This window comes from Stylophora pistillata, chromosome 9 (assembly GCF_964205215.1).
Source record: "Stylophora pistillata chromosome 9, jaStyPist1.2, whole genome shotgun sequence".
NCBI lineage: Eukaryota > Metazoa > Cnidaria > Anthozoa > Scleractinia > Pocilloporidae > Stylophora > Stylophora pistillata.
This window is the reverse complement of record NC_142527.1, coordinates 22,917,827-22,934,106: the sequence shown is the minus strand read 5'-3', so window position 1 is coordinate 22,934,106 and position 16,280 is coordinate 22,917,827. Positions and strand designations below refer to the sequence as shown.

The 16,280-nt window shown below is 37.4% G+C and overlaps 1 protein-coding gene across 1 annotated transcript; it reads right to left on the bottom strand.

Annotated features, from left to right (window-relative positions):
• Positions 1-375: 375 nt before the first annotated feature.
• Positions 376-1,689, bottom strand: LOC148723854 (uncharacterized). Its single transcript, XM_088734497.1, has 2 exons — positions 1,351-1,689; positions 376-532 (listed from the first exon to the last, which is right to left on the bottom strand). The coding sequence occupies exons 1-2, from the start codon at positions 1,599-1,601 to the stop codon at positions 376-378; spliced, it is 408 nt and encodes a 135-aa protein (XP_088590623.1). The 5' UTR covers positions 1,602-1,689.
• Positions 1,690-16,280: the final 14,591 nt, after the last annotated feature.

The window sequence follows — 16,280 nt, the reverse complement described above, 5'->3', positions numbered from 1 at the left end:
ATTTCTCAGCAGATTAATTGGGTTATGTTGTTGCTTTTGTCTTTCAAAGACCACTGGTGATTTTCTTTTTAATTGCAGCGAAAATGTATTTCCACTTCAAGGAGGCTGTTATTTCCAGAACGCTGTTATTGCAATTCTAACAGGCATTTGTGGGTACTGCAGCCATATATTTTACTCCACTACAGTTATATTCATGTCAACATGCAAATTTGCTAAAGACCAGCCTTTGCAGCACAGTTATCTTGTGGCTTTGCCAAAATTGGCTTTTACTATCTTTACTTATGGGTCACATGACACAGATGTGTATGCACTCAATGCGATCTTTTGGTGCTGACTGCAATGACACAAACCCTTGATTGATTATTAAAGTTTACACTAATCTCCATTTCTCGGGTGTTGCAAAACCATGTATATGCGCCTGGAATTGGAACTCCCCTTGCCATAAATTCTAAATATTTCCTTGGCGTCTGGTATGCCTCTGTAAACTTTTTCCATTTTGCTCCCACGGCTCGTAGACTTGTATAGACGAATTCTATGGAAAGGAAAGTTCAACATCGACACTACGTACAGTTTACAGTGGCTATATGAAATAACATTTGAATTCACTAAATAGTAAATAAAGTATGGGGCAAATCTAAATAGAGATGATCAATAATAAGTTTCTAGACTTGTTTGGCATGTAATATTCCAGTCCATATTCCCCTCTACTCCTTTACCCACTCCCCCTGCCTCAATGATTAGCCTCCTGTCAATCTGGAAATTCTAGTTGAGATTCCTGCTTTCCTTAATTAAATAATTTTACCAATTGCCTGTTTTCACTGTGTAACCATTGCACAGGTAAAGTCAAGAATAGAAGAGATAAAAAAAGTTAAATATCGAAACAGTCTCGGTAAGATTGAGATCTGTGCGTAGTTTAGAGCGATAAGTATTCTGATCAAACTGAAAATCCGTTTAAATGTAAGTCTTCGAGTAACGACTGATGATTCCTTTCTTTTTTAATTTTGATGACGTTGCGTGAAATGACTCTAAATGGGGTGGATCAGGCTAAATTTCGGCCCAACCTTACACGTGTTATAAAAGGTGCTGTTTTTATATATTACGTGCACATTTAACTCCATTGCAGGCCTTACATTCGTAGCAAGTTCACTGCTCATACTTTGGTTTTAATGAATGATCCGAAGCAAATAGCTAAAGGATAAGTGGTAAATTTTGAATCCTTTGTCGCGTGGCTAAAATTTGAATTGTTTTGCTCTACCTGGGTTTTACGTGACCACACACTTCTGAGTTTACATTCAGTATTCAATGCAAACAACCTGCATGCGGGATAAAGTGCTTTGGTACTTAACCTACCTATCCAAGTCAACAGCCGCAAGTCCAGCAAAATTTTCCTTGACCAGCTCTTTTATCTTTGCACTCGAATAGTTGCCTCCAATTTTAATGTCTTTCACTCTACCCTCGCGATTCAGCAGTACCCACGGATTTCCACGCGGTGTACACTTCGCCTTTCCCTTCAGCCATACGAACACTTTACTCGTTGACTTTCCTATCGGCTGAGGTGACCCGCAATCGCTTCCAGAGCTGGAATCGCCTGAATCTCCCATGTTCGAATATCCTTGGTCAATTCAGTCAAGTGATTTATTGATGAAATCCAAACGAACAGGCCCTTTTTTGTTCTGCCTTAAAAGCACGAGTTCGGCACGTGAATAAGAAAACCGAAACCAATCAACTTCATTGTTGGGGGGGCCCAGTGGAGTAATATACCAAAAGACTATTTCCGCTATCACACATCACTTTTGTGTAAAGTAAAGGTTTTGAGCGTTCCCGAACCACTCAAGAAGTGGCGTTAGTTAGGGGTTTAAGTCTATTCGCACAGCTCTTTATTCCTTAATTTTCGATTACGCAAAAGAAGAAAAAACCGCTGGCAGTGGTTTGGAAAAGGAAGGAGGTGGGAGGTGGAAAAATCAACCAGCCATCGCTCAATAAAATGATTAAGAAAGCTGATACCAATCAACTTCATTGTCGGAAGGGAGTCAATGAGACAGGCGTTACAAAAAAAAAATGAAAATTAAAAAATTAATCACACACTCGCGATTCACGAGCTAGCCTGCTATCACAACAAATTTCAAGGAGTTTGAGTTTGGTGATTATAATTTATTAGGTAGTATAATTTTCTGAAAGTAGTTTCTGAGGCATTTGTATATTCCCCGATCCTTCAAATTCTCGAGCCTCCCGATAACTTTACCGAAAGTGGTTTCTTTACCCCAAGACGAACTGCACTGAATTCTTTGTCCGATTTTTTCGCAGCCTTTGATGACTTTGATTGATTTAACTTGCTCTTATGTTTCTTAGAAGTTTAAGAAATCGGAATTCCACTGTACTCTTTATCGCCTTGTTCCTGGCCTCAAAAACTAAATTAACCTAAATTACGTAGTTACTATATTGCGAGGCTAAAACAGGCAAAAAATTACCAATCACATTATCTAGACCTCGCCATTGCCTCCACATCCTATCATCAAGGTACGACTGAAGGTCATCACGTGCTATGCCACGCCGTGCCTTAATTGGAGCCTTCAAATTGGCCCGCGCGGATTCTGCTTCTTGGGTGTGTACCCCTGCCAGAGAAAACCTAATTTTGAAAACAATTGTTTAAGTTAAAAAGGCACTGGGGACACAATACTAAAACGATGAATTGAAAAAGAATTGTCTTTATAATCGTAGATCTGCAAACACAACAAGTAATAATAAAGCTTTTAATTAAAATATGCTGCTTTGAAAAGATAACAATTACAATAGGCGCTTTAGCGGCAAGCTTTTAAATAAAAAAGAAAGGATTCTGCTAGTGCTTAGAGACTCGAGCAAAAAAAAGATGCTGATAATATAAGGTCAGTCTTCAGTTTTCCTAAAGAAACGGAGTCCTCAAACTGAAGAGGGAAATGGGAGACTAAAATGGCACTGTAGTGACAAGATGCTAAAAAAATGAATTGAAACAGACATGTCTTTATTAACATAAGTCTCCAAACACACAAAGTAATAACAACAAAGCTTTTAATTAATTAACAATGAAAAGATAAATATTACAAAAGGCACTTTAGCGGCAAACAGAATTGAAAGTATGCCGCCAAAGTGCGAATTGATAAAGGGTTCTGGAAGAGCCTTAGGACTCAAGCCCCAAAAAAAGAAATGATGCTAAAACAAAGATTCGTTTATTTGAAAAATACTGTCTTCCAAAATAAAAGCTACAAAAGGCCCTTTAGAGGCAAAATCAATAAATTGAAAAAGGAGTCTGAAAGAGCCTTAATTAAGACTCAAGGAAAAAGAACTCAAGTGAGAAAGCACACTAGGTGATAGTAACAAAGGCTTTGTGTATTAAAAAATACTGTTTTCCAACACAAATTTATCTTACAAAAGGCACTTTAGCGGCACGCTGCAAGATCAATAAATTGAAAAGGATTTTGCTACAGCCTAAATACTCAAGGGAAAAGAACAGAAGTGTGGAAACACACGAGTTGATAGTAACAAAGGCTTTTTGTTTTAAAAACTACTGTTTTCAAAAACAAATCTTACAAAAGGAACTTAGCGACACGCTGCAAAATCAATAACTCGGAAAAGGATGCTGCTATAACCTAAGGAAGTTCGCAGATCGACCTATTTCAAAGATTTGTTTATTTAAAATTACTGTCTTCTTTAGTGGCAAAATCAATAAATTGAAAAAGAATTCTGCCAGAGCCTAAAGACTCGAGGAAAAAGAACTTAAGTGAGAAAACACAATGGGTCATAGTAACAAAGGCTTTGTGCATTCAAAATACTGTTTTCCAACAAAAATTAATCATACAAAAGGCACTTTAGCGGCACGCTGCAAGATCAATACATTGAAACTGAAGGATTCTGCTAGAGCCTAAAGACTCAAGGAAAAGGAACTCAAGTGAGAAAAAACATTAGGTGATAGTGACAAAAACTTTGTGTATAAAATACTGTTTTGCGAAACAAATCTTACAAAAGGCAATTTAGCGGCATGCTGCAAGATCAATAAATTGAAAAAGGATTCTTCTAGAGCCTTAATACTCAAGAGACGAGAACACAAGTGTGAAAACACAATAGTTGATACATACCTACATACATACATAGATAATTTATTTGGTAACGCAGGTTGGTTACTGGCAGCATTAAGCTGATGTGGACCTGCGACAAATCTAGCTTCTATTTAAGTAAAGTAATTACAAAAAAAAGTAGAAAAATCCTAGCATAAATTATAATGTGAGTAGTGATTCAAACTGGTTTATAATCCTAGCATAAATTTCAATAGAGGTAGTAAGATAAAATTCCTAAAAATATTTACAATTTACCAAATCCTTGTTGCCAACTAGAGCAGTTTGATTAAAAGATATCTTTTCAATAATTGTTGAAAGAGAACGGAGTTTGTTCTTAAATCTCTTATTATCCTCTACGTTCTTAACTGAACGAGGCAAAGAATTCCACGCTATTGCAGACCTATGTCTAAAAGACAGTCTTCCAACATTAGAGTTTGGTAGCTCCAGAGTTAGTTTTAAATTGTCCCTCATATTTCGTATATTTGGACTTTTCCTAATAATTGTTACAACCTGCTCAGGATTGATCCCATAAAAAGCTTTGTGTGTCAGAGAAAGGAGCCTCATCTTATAGAAATAACTTATGGATTTCTAAGAAGACGGTATCACTGATTGGGAATTAGTACCTCCGTGTTGTTTGAAGATAACCTTGGCAGCCCTCAGGTGAATTTTCTCTAAAACACATAACTTTGCTTACCCCATACAAAAAATTCCATAAGTGATGCTTGGTAAAATTCCCTTAAAATATATGGACTCCAAGATATGAGAGAGAGGGCTTTTGAACCTGCGTAGTTGCTTTACCTTCTTGACCATAGATATTGATAGATCTTTGATGTGGGGTCCAAGCTTAACTTCTTTTAAATCATAAACCCAAGATAGTATGACTTGTTGACAAAGTTAATGGCATGACCAACCAGTTTGACTGGTCTTAAAGGACCAATGAAAGCATTACGGGTAAGAAGCATAACCTCAGTTTTATCGGGATGAATTGTTAAACGTTCCTGTTACACCACTTAGCTATATCAGTTAAATAAGTTTGGATCTTAAGGCTGACATCATCAATGGAATTGCCTATACAATATAGAGTTGTGTCATCAGCAAACATTTCCATCTTTCCACAACTAGGCACTTCAGGCAGATCATCGACGTAAATACTAAAAAGCCTGGGGCCAAGTACTGTCCCTGGGGTACGCCAAACTTGACGGTCACTTCATTAGATCTTTGCCCCTTAACCTCAACAAACTGTTTTCTCTCAGATAAGTAATTTTCAATCAGATTGTTTTGGTTCCCTGATAATCTAAAGGCTTGGAGTTTGAGGGCCATCGTGTTATGACAAATGTAATCAAATGCCTTTTTAAAGTCTATGATATTGCTATTCATCCACTTCAGTCCATTGGTGCGAACCTTTACTTTACAGGATTTTAAACGCTCATTCATTATGTATTTATACAAATACTCACAGGCCCAAGCAACATAACCCACATCATCAAAAGTTCCACAAATACTCCAGGGTGATGTATCGAGGTCCTGTCTGAGATGGTCAGAGTTAAGGCTCTTAAAAGAAGTCACTTATTTAATCACAGGACTTGACTTTTGCCTTCGCAAATTCACCAAAGCATATTCAAGATGGAGATCAGAAATCCCTGGGTCATGACCGCTTGCAAGTTTCACCTTGGATTTGTTGGATGTAAAGATCAGGTCTATGGTTGTGTTTGAAGATTCCGTAATCCCACTCGGTTCTTCAATCACATTCTCTAAACCAAAATGTTTAGCCACTTTTAACAAGCGCTTCCCCATACTTGTTTTGATATTGGAGTCAAAGTCATCCATGATCATAATGTTGAATATTTTCAACCAAAGATCGTCCAAGATTGCTTGGAGCTTGTAGAAGAACTTACCGTGGGTTGGAGGACTGTAGAAGGTTCTTGTAGAAGGCACTTTAGCGACACGCGATCGGAAAAGGATGCTGCTATAACCTAAAGATTTAGGAGAAAAGAAAACAGATCTGCAAACACATTACGTTATACTAACTAATGCTATTAAAGCTAAACCCCAACGTTGTTTTTAATCTGTGCCACGAAAGAAATAATAATAATGATAGCATGAAATAGAGCTTCACGACTTCTTTTAGTTGTTAAACTATAAAATGAAACGTACTGTGTTAATGATAAACGAAGGAAAGAAAGATGAACGAAAACTGAAAGAAAGCTGAATCACTCAAATATACCTAAACTGTGGAAAAAAGAAAAAAAAAGGCGAAGTGTTAGTGACCACCCAAAAATCCAGTTTCGATGCCGGGCTATTTCTCGTTCGCATTCTTTTCGCTTTTTTTTTTTTTAAAAAAAAGATGGAATGTCTACGAAAGGCAGACTATAATTTTTTCTTTAACTGATAAGAACTCTCATTGATCTTGTTATTTTCTTGTTTTTTTCTTTCTTGTCTTTTTCGTATGGCGCGAACCACATAATCTCTGGAATTTTAGGAAATTTGCAGTTCGACCAGAATATGGTGTTTCATTCTTTTTCTCTTTCTTACTCTCCTTCTTTCTTTCTCCCTTTTTTCTTTATTTCTTTCCTCGAAAACTTCCCCAGTTCACAAATTAAACTCGACAATTTTTCCAGAACATGACCGCTCTCGCTCACCCCAGGCTCCCTCCCAAATCGAGGCACGATTGCAAAATCGAGGCTCGATTGGAAAATCGAGGCTCGATTGGAAAATCGAGGCTCGATTGGAAAATCGAGGCACGATTGCAAAATCGAGGCTCGATTGCAAAATCGAGGCACGATTGAAAAATCGAGGCTCGATTGGAAAAACGAGGCTCGTATGTCGAAGCTTGGCAAAACGAGGAATCGTGGTCGTTTTTGATCAGGTGCTTTTGGGCTCGTTTCCCGGAAACCGTGAATGATCCCAATTTTGTTGTAAATGTGTCATAAGCAGTCTACATCTGATCCCAATGGCGATTACAAACCTTTGCCTTCAGAAGATAAATATGTCTTGGCAAAGATATTTTCAATGGTTTTATTTTCTCACCTGCAGTCGTCGTTAGCTGTTCTTTTGCCCAGAGACCAAATCCGTTCAAATCTCTTACTCGAACATTCAGTTCATAGACTGTATTCATCTCAAGTCCATCAAACTCGAGTGAACGAACTTCGCCAGAGAGATTAAATACGCGCTTAGATTCTCCATGGACTGATCTAAAGGCAACTTGGTAACCACTAATTTTACTCTCAAGCAAAAGTGGAGGATTCCACTGCAGCTTTATAGCACGTCTACATTTGTGTGAGTCCGCCATGAAAATTTCGGGTGGTGGTGCCGCTGATAAATGCAAGAAACTGACTTAACGATGACGTGGATACCAAAATAGGAAAAAAAAAACACAACAGAACAACACATTGACAAGTTTAATAGTTCACATCAAAATGCCGCCTTATATGATGATGATATTGGCTATTAAAGAAAAGCTTTTGATGGGATCTAATCTCAGTTTCGCTGCAGCCAGTTTCTTCAAAGTTGTGAAGTAGAGACTGTGAAAGAATATCGAGGACGTAGTGGAATCCTTATCAAAATAAAGAAAATGCTTACTAAAGGAATGAAAAGATACTTCTCTCTCTGCACGTGTGATGTTAAACTGTAGTATCACACACGTGTATTGTCCAAAATCTTCTCTAGAAACGTTGTTGATATCAAGAATGGCAGATCCTCTTGACAGCTGACATACGTTGGGAGGCTGAGAATGAATAAACACTTTGTGCTTTGTTCTGCTTTCTATTTCTCTGCCTTGAAACTTCCACTGCCAGCGGTAAGAATGTAGCTGTTGATAATCCAGACCCTCTACTTCACATTTCAATGTAACTCTTGAGTTTGATTGAAATGCCTCGTACTTTGCAGTTAGCGTAATGACAACTGGTGGACCTTTGGAACACAATTCAAACACTGATTGCCCTGAAGTAAGATCAGTTTCTCCTAAGAGTATCTGCTGAATATGCAAAAGCTGACTTTTAGCCTATAACCTTTAACGTGCAAATAGAATGGGCATCTCTGGATTAAGTAATGGAATTTTTTAGTCTGATTTTCTTAAACGTAACCAATGCTTTAATTCCCCATCATAAGAGTGTTTAAGGTCCCCTTTTTCACTCTGCAACAGTATTCTTGCTGAATTAGAACGGTGATGCCGCACTTGGGGTCAATGGAAAAAAGTAATGCCAGGTTTGTAGTCAATGGAAGAAAAGGCTAGTGTTTTGCAGTAGGAGGGTAGCTTTTGTGGAAGTGTAAAATAAAAGGAAATGAAAATGGGTTATGTAAGGAAAAATGGTGATGCCTTGATTTATTGCAGATGCCACAAATTTCTAGAGTTCATGTAATCAGTTTTCTTTTCTTACTGAACTTATTTTTGCTAATGAGGACAAAAAAAAATTTGAAACGCGAAATAGTTCCTTACATTTAACTGATATTTTGGTATTACGCCTTGTAAATTTGAAGTGGTTTTCAGCTTCACAGGTAAACTCTCCAACATGCTGAGGGTTTACTTCAGAGAATTGAAGCGACATGGTGACTGATTCTATGGTAGATGATTCTACGAAGAGACTAACTGTTTTGTTGAGATCTCCCTCTTTGACCTGCTTGCCGTTCATCAGCCACTTGACCATTGGAAGAGGCCGGCCTGATGCAACACAGTGTAATTCGGCTTTTCTTCCGGCAAAAAACCAGTTTTGATGCTCATTAAAACGAACTGAAGAAATTATCTGCCGAAAAAATTACACAACTGTTTTAAACTACGTCCTCATACAATACTTTTATGATTGTCCCACGCCGTAAGACTCACGTTGCCAGTATTTTTTAAAGAAACCTTCTCAGCAAAGAATGAAATATCATATAGTGCGATCCAATTGGCCAATTTGATGCTTTTTTGGCGAAGAAAGGTAAAGAGAACACTGGTCATTCTGTATCAGCCTAAATCCTGTAAACAAGGCATCTTTAATTCCCTAGCTGCAATGATTAACAACAGGAGCTACGATAATTTATGTTTTGTAAACAGTCGTGGCAAATTAAAGCCAAATCATTTCATCAGTAAGCTTTTTAAGGTATACTTTTAGAGATCCATCCTGGCCCTTAAAAAAGGTTAACGCAATAAAACAGATCTGAAAGAAAATACAGAGATAAATTCTATTAGTTTTCGTTACATTTCATTTCCAGCTTACCGATGACTCGAAGAGTCATTTTCACCAAATCGTCAAGATGATCACTTAAAGTGTATAAGCTCTTCTCATAAATTATGTCGTCCCATCTCGGTAAAATACTCCATAGAGTAATTGGATCCGCTAGTGCACCAAATGCGAGGAAAAAATTGGAACACTTTTTTGTATTAGTGCATCCACAGATGCAGAAAGGTGATTATGGGGTGTGAACTAAACCCGGCCGTGAATACAATTGTAATCTTAGAAACGTTCCAGTTAGGTTTCATGAACACTTCTGTCGATACTTTATCCAAAGGTAATTTCAAAAGTGATGGACCCATTTCGTAGGGTAGAAAATCCTTTCCATCCTGTATAAATGGATTCAAATCAGATATAAACTGCACACGGCCCCGGCTTGATGATACTAATGATATACTGAGCTTAGCAACGTCTGAAGCGATTTTTTCCACAATCTTCCTAACAATTGGTTCTTGTTGATGATAATTTGTTGGGCCTAAATTTCCACTGGTATCCACGACGATTGCTATCTCTGCTCCATTAGGGTAATTGACCTCTTCTGTGATATAAACAATCAGATAAAGAGCAAAAGTATTTTGGCTTGCTGAATCGGGCTGTTAGAGTTGAACATAACTACAAGGGCTTGGACAGAAAAGGATGATATGGTTTATGTTGCAAGTTAGCAATGGTACAAGGGTGCTTTGGGTGCTGACTGAGGAGAGAGACTGTGAGTTCAATTATTGTCATATCATGACCTTTTAACTTGAAAAGCTACATTGAGACGGAAGAGCTATGATCGATCGGCGGACCGAGCAAAGCTAATGGTAAATGAATTAATCAAAGATGAACTAATTTAAATGAACGAAAGAAATTTGCCTCGGTCTTTAATAAAAAATCCAAACGATTTCCGAATCATCTCAATATATATGTTTAGACTGAAATATGGCGATATTTTTTGTCCCGTTTATCTAGAAGTTTTGTGTCTTTACGAGTAACTCTTTCCTAGTGTCGTTATAATGTAATTCTGTACCCGTCACCGAAGTTGCAAGTTAAGAGCAAAGACAGCACAACAGGACGGTGTTAAGAACTGCCTCTGTCTTGAACAAAGAAATCATCCTGAAACGGAAATCGTTTTGAATTAATTTTTCGTCAAAAACATGGTGGATGGTGCTGGCTTCATCTGTTTTCGTTTAATGGCGATTTCTCGAAAACATTTTAAGAGATAAAGTCTGTCAGTAAGTGTTAATAGCCACGTGATCTCGAGTGCAATTTGATATCTGTATAAATGGGCAAGAGTAGAGATTTCACTCTAACAAAATTGTATGGGCTCGTAAGTCGGTGGAACGCAATCTGCAGCCTAAAAAACTTTAAAAAAATACAATAATCTATGAAAGTAAACGTCGTTATCATCCATGATTATGACATTTTGATTTAGACACTTGCCTATACCAAATCGGTGAAACTGCCTGTAACGTTTCTCCCTCTCATATTTGCTTTGAGGAGTGACATTCCTTTTCTCTTATTATAGAATATTGTATCATCTTTCATTACATGTCAGCCTTGTAGATACGTTTCCAAAGTGCTCCGTTCTATTCATCAAATATTTTTAAATATTAAAATACTATGATTGTTCCACAACGATTAAAAAGGGCAGAGAAGTTTTTCTTCAAAATTTTTCTCACGTTCGAAATTTTCGAAAATTCAACTTACACTTTAGTTAAAGCACACGAAAGGAAACGAGTTATCATTTACATCAAAGAGAATGACCCGTTTTCATATATTTTCCCTGACTCAGCCAGCCAATTTCAGGTTTTCTACTTACTGTAGGTTAAAGGCGTGTACAAAATTATACTTCTTATTTCCCGGCTCTCGTATTGCATGCATTTGAGTCATATACATGACACTTTAGGCATTACCAGCTCAAAAGGCACATGACAAGTTTTATAACTTATTTTAAAGGCACACTGGAAGTTTTATAACTTACCTGTACTCAAGGCAGGTGCAGGGGATCTAGATGGTATCTTTGTGATGCTGAATACCATTGAGATATTGCTCTCAAGTATTATAACTCAACAGTAGGCAGCATAAATGGGACGTTCCCAGAAGATATCCTTATCACATATGTTAAATCATTTTGTAAAGAATGGCAGGGAGTTTAGCGCCGGAAATTAAAAATAAAACACTTCCATTATGAAAAAGTGAACTAGACCTTTATTCCTAGATTTCAATTCGCTAGAAAGGTCTAGCTAATTAATTAAATGCGCTTCGCGTTGGAGGGATAAAGTGTTAATTTCTAAACAGGTTAACGTAAAAGTAAAAGCTTTAATGGCCATTTTTTTTTCCAATAAGGAACCCCAATGGAAAATTCTTCGGTCTTCCACTTTCAGTTGACTTATACAAGTAAACGTAAAGCTCTAGTGGCATCGTTACATCTTAATAGCAATAGCGAGATGCTACATGGAAAAAAGAAGTATTCAATGAACAAATTAGAAGCCCTGCACCTGCCCCATGAAACTTGTTCGAATTTGCTTTGCAAAACAAAAGCGTAAATAACCATTTTTTTCCAATCAGAGATGAGAATCCCGATGGAAAATTGTTCGATAATTCACTTTTAAGATGACTTTGTCTTTACATGTTAGTCCGAAGAAAGCAATGGCGCCGTTTGAGATGCTAACCGCCTTAAGTCTCTCTCAGTATTCACGAGTCTGTTTTACTCAGCCTTTCATGCGTCGATGTCATGTCACCTTAAAGCTCCTTCATTGGCTGGCTTCTAAGTACCAATAAAGCAAGAAAACGAAAAAAAAGCCGATCACATTTATTTGCATGATCATTATTATTGGTTTTTTTTCTTTCTTTCTTTTCCTTTTTCTTCGTTCAGCTCAGGGAATCTCTCGTTTCTTATTCGAATGACATAACCAGCCCAGCATAGCTGTGATCGATTGTATTAGGAAGGTCTAAATCCTTCTGAATTTGCACTTGTTGAAAATGGCCATCATTTGGCATCCGCTCTTCAATAGTGTGACCGCAAATTATCCGAAGATAACCTCTTGTGAAAGACATCAAGTTGGTTGATATGCGAGCTATGTGGAGTTCACGATTTAGAGCCACACAAGAATGTGGTAAAAGCGACCGCTCTATATAACACCGTTGTTTTCATATGTATAGGTAATCGCACGGGGCCGAGTAAAATTAAGGATTAATATCACGCGTGTTTTCGGAAGTTGCTCAAATTGCCAGAGTCGCGCAGCGACGAGGGCAATTTCTGCAACTTCCGAAAACACAAGTGATATTAATCCTTAATTTTACGAGGAACCATGTGATTACTTGTTTATAATATAAGGGGCAAAATGTTTTCTTACTGATCTCGCGCAAAATGGGACGCCATTACAAAAAAAAACAGAAATTTCTTTACTTTGGCAGCCGTTGTTAAGCGATTTTCAGCCAATCATTTTCAATTAATTTTTCCCGGGGCAATTACAAAAATTAAGAAAAAACGCCCTCTGTCTTGACCAATCACAATTCAGTAATTTTGCCCCTTATATGATATGGAGTATTATAGTCCTCATAATAATGCTGATTTTTAAACGATTAAAACTTAGTCTAGTAGAATGTTCTAGACTTTAACTCACGATAAGCTTTCCACAAAGGTGTGTTTTGCAGACTACAAGTGACCACTGATGGGATCATGTCACAATTTGATTTTTTCAACTGTTTAAGACTAGAGCAAGCCATTTAGTTTTTTCCTGAAGGCATAGCTGTCAATAATTTGACATCAAGATAGAACTCCGCATCAACTGGGTTGTAGGCACCTGCTTCTTTCACCGGAAATCCAGGCCAACGAGTTACATATTTTGCCTTTCCGTAGAAGTCCTCAAAGAAGACATGGACTGCTTATTTCGCATTGCTTTCCTTTCCATTTTTAATTTCAATGTTAAACCATAAGTATTTTATAAATTCAGATCGCAACAGGTGTAGACAATATGGTGCCATGTTTTTTATCCAGTACAAATCATTCTCGGCTGGAACATAACTCATCATCGTTATGGATATTATTTTGAAGAAAATTCGCCAGACCTACATTCGGTATGAGTTAGTCATCTCTTAGAGATTGATGCGTTTCTTAGTCACTATCTTTTAAGACAATTAACTTGCATTCTGTCAGGCAAGAGGGATTTTCTCAATTTCATCTCATGCATATTTAATTGATCTTTCGCCATTTGAAAAACCGACAGCACTAGTCCAAACTTGAAAACAGGTTCTAATGTTCAACGTAAAGCACCCCGGTTCCGAGATTGGTAACACAAGTGGCTATAATTTTGAACCTGGCAAGGAAAATTTAAGGGGGAAAATTGAAATTGAAAAAACATGATGATCAATATCGCGTTAACGATCTTTTGTCTTTTAAACTTTTATGATCGCTTTCGACGAAACGAGGTTATTGGAGAATGTAAAATAGAATTTCCTTACTTAAAGCACAGTTTAGCTGATGGACATTTAATATCCAACTAGTTGAACTAAACTGACTGTGTTGATGATTGTACGATAGATCCTCCAATGGAGAGATGTTTTCCCCGCTTAGTAACTGACAGACTATAAAAAGTCATCTGCTTGTTTTAATTGAACTTGTGTTCCCTTATTTCTCAATAGTGGACCATAATGGGCTAAATGATATATCTTTAGGCGAAGTTAAAATGGGTGTCTCCAAACGCTGAGAATTGTGGTGGAAAATCCACACTTTTTTGATCTATTGGTAACAATACAGGATAAACCTACTTAGCTGAACAACAAGGTAAGAAATATTTGATGATGTAAAGTTAGCACATTATGTTCACGACATTGAAAAACAAGCTAAAAAAAGGAAATTTAGTATTGCTATCTTTACCCCAAATCCATCCCTCAGCATCAGGAAAATTGAAAAAAAGAAAAAAACCCAAATAAATGCAGTCAATTCAAATGTCTTCACCTTACTGAATAGGAAGCTGAAAGCATGGGGTAAGATTTTTGTTTCCAATGATTTCTTCGTTCACCGTTTGCCGTCAAGTTCACGCTTAATCGTTATCGTAAAATAAATTTGGCACGGTCGTCTTTTCTTCGCACCAGCCAAAAATTGAAAGAAAACCCTCTTATTGTCTAAGGAAACTAGAATATCCAAAACTACCTAACTTAATACAGGCACGCTAAAATTGTATCAAACATCTGGTTGTTTAGCATTTCCTTAGCATTTGACTAATGCTTTCAAAGCGATATTTTCAGGTTTACTTTCAGAAATGTTGACTTGGCCTCCTTAGTATAAAACACGCTATGTTGGTTAGAAAAATCTCTTTTTTTAATCATAAATTTGTTCTTCAACCAAAAATTTATATCAGAATGGCCTAAAACTCTGGCGAAATTACAGATATTGAGGAATTCGGGGTCGCAGCAGCTTCAGTGTGATTAATGATTAATCACGTAATACCAGTTTCGTTCAAATAAAGCAGAATTTTGGGGACGTCGTTAAAGGGCCACACTACGACCAGTATGCTTTGTGCGCCATTGTTATTGATATTATCCGGGAACTCGATACTTTCAGTCTCATGACAAACCGAACGGAAACGGACAACGGCAGTAGCTTTTACCAATATTTTCATGGACAAATAGGAGAAGGGTAGATATCAGCCAGAGCACAACTAAACCGCTACTTTGGAAGAGGTATACTGACGAGGTTTTCTGTCTGTGGAACAGAACCAAAGAAAAAATAGAAGAATTTGTAAGACGGGCAAACAGCTACATTCTGTACATTGTACCACGTTACTATCGCTATTCATGGCTGAAATATAAGACTCAGAGGGTACACTCTTGGACACAAAAGTGTATGAAAGCGACTGGTTTAACAGTGAATCGACCCTTGACGTCCAAACGCATTACAAAGAGACGAAATCCTTCGAATACTTGACTTTTTCACTTGTGTCATTCGCCAGGTGCAAAGAGAGGATTCGTTAAAAGAGAAGCGCCATCCTCTTTATACGTAAAATTATCTGTCACGCTCCGCGTTTAAGTAAAAATCACAATGTTTGGAAATACGATGAAAGAGTATCACGATGAAATTTAGTGGAATGTATCCCTGAATTTTATCTCACCAAGATTGAAAGATAACTCAAAACCTTACATGGGACTAGGCTTAAGATCGATTGCAAACGTTTCCCGACGTTTCCCCGTCTGACGCTGAGAGTAGCTTTCTATTTCCCTTTCCTCCGAAATGCTGTAGCAGGCTTCTGCAGCAGACCCGCTACTCATTTTCTAGTCAAATCCTGACGCTGCCTCTCGCTCATTCCATGCTATTAAATTTATTAAATCGAATATAATACGGCTGCTTTCCATCTAGCAGGACGACCTTTTTTTGATGGCTTCATTTCCGCAAACACGGAATTCAACGACAAAAATACGCAGTCAATAGACATAGACACTAAGTAGATGAGGTATAAAAAGCCGGTTCTCGATCAGGATTGAAAAGATTTAGTCGAATAACATTGCACACACGGTAGGCTTCCCTTTTCTGTAAAACAGAACATACTGAGAAGGCCACTACCCTTGCAATGCATTCTGGATAAGCGTAGCCCTTAAAGGTTTTTCTCCCAAAAATCATCAAATCATACAAAAACTAAAACAAAACAAAAATGTTAAATAAAGTAAAGCAAACAAAGTAAACTGCGAATTGAGACCAAAGTGCTTATTTGCCAAGAGGAAAAGACTAATAATATCCTGAGAAACTAAGATCAAGTTCCTGCTTTGGAATTACTTCCTTTTTTTAATAAAAAAATAAAAGGAATGGAGTATCGATATTCAAGTTTCCTTTCTAAATGGCAATGCTGATTTCTCCATTCAGTCTTATAATGATAAAATGCCTAAATGTGACTGGAGCTTCCATTTCTTCGCAAGATTTGGGCTCTTGTATCTCTCTAGAAACGTGTGTTTTCTTTCTTTCAGATCTTGCTTGAGTGTATTCCTTCATGTGAGGGTTAAAGCG

Bases quoted from the DNA above. Each gene is read 5' to 3' on its own strand.
- LOC148723854 (XM_088734497.1), bottom strand. From the start codon at position 1,601: ATGGGAGATTCAGGCGATTCCAGCTCTGGAAGCGATTGCGGGTCACCT. The intron at 533-1,350 runs GTAGGTTAAGTA...TCCTTTCCATAG, and splicing joins GCGGCTGTTGACTTGGATAG to AATTCGTCTATACAAGTCTA.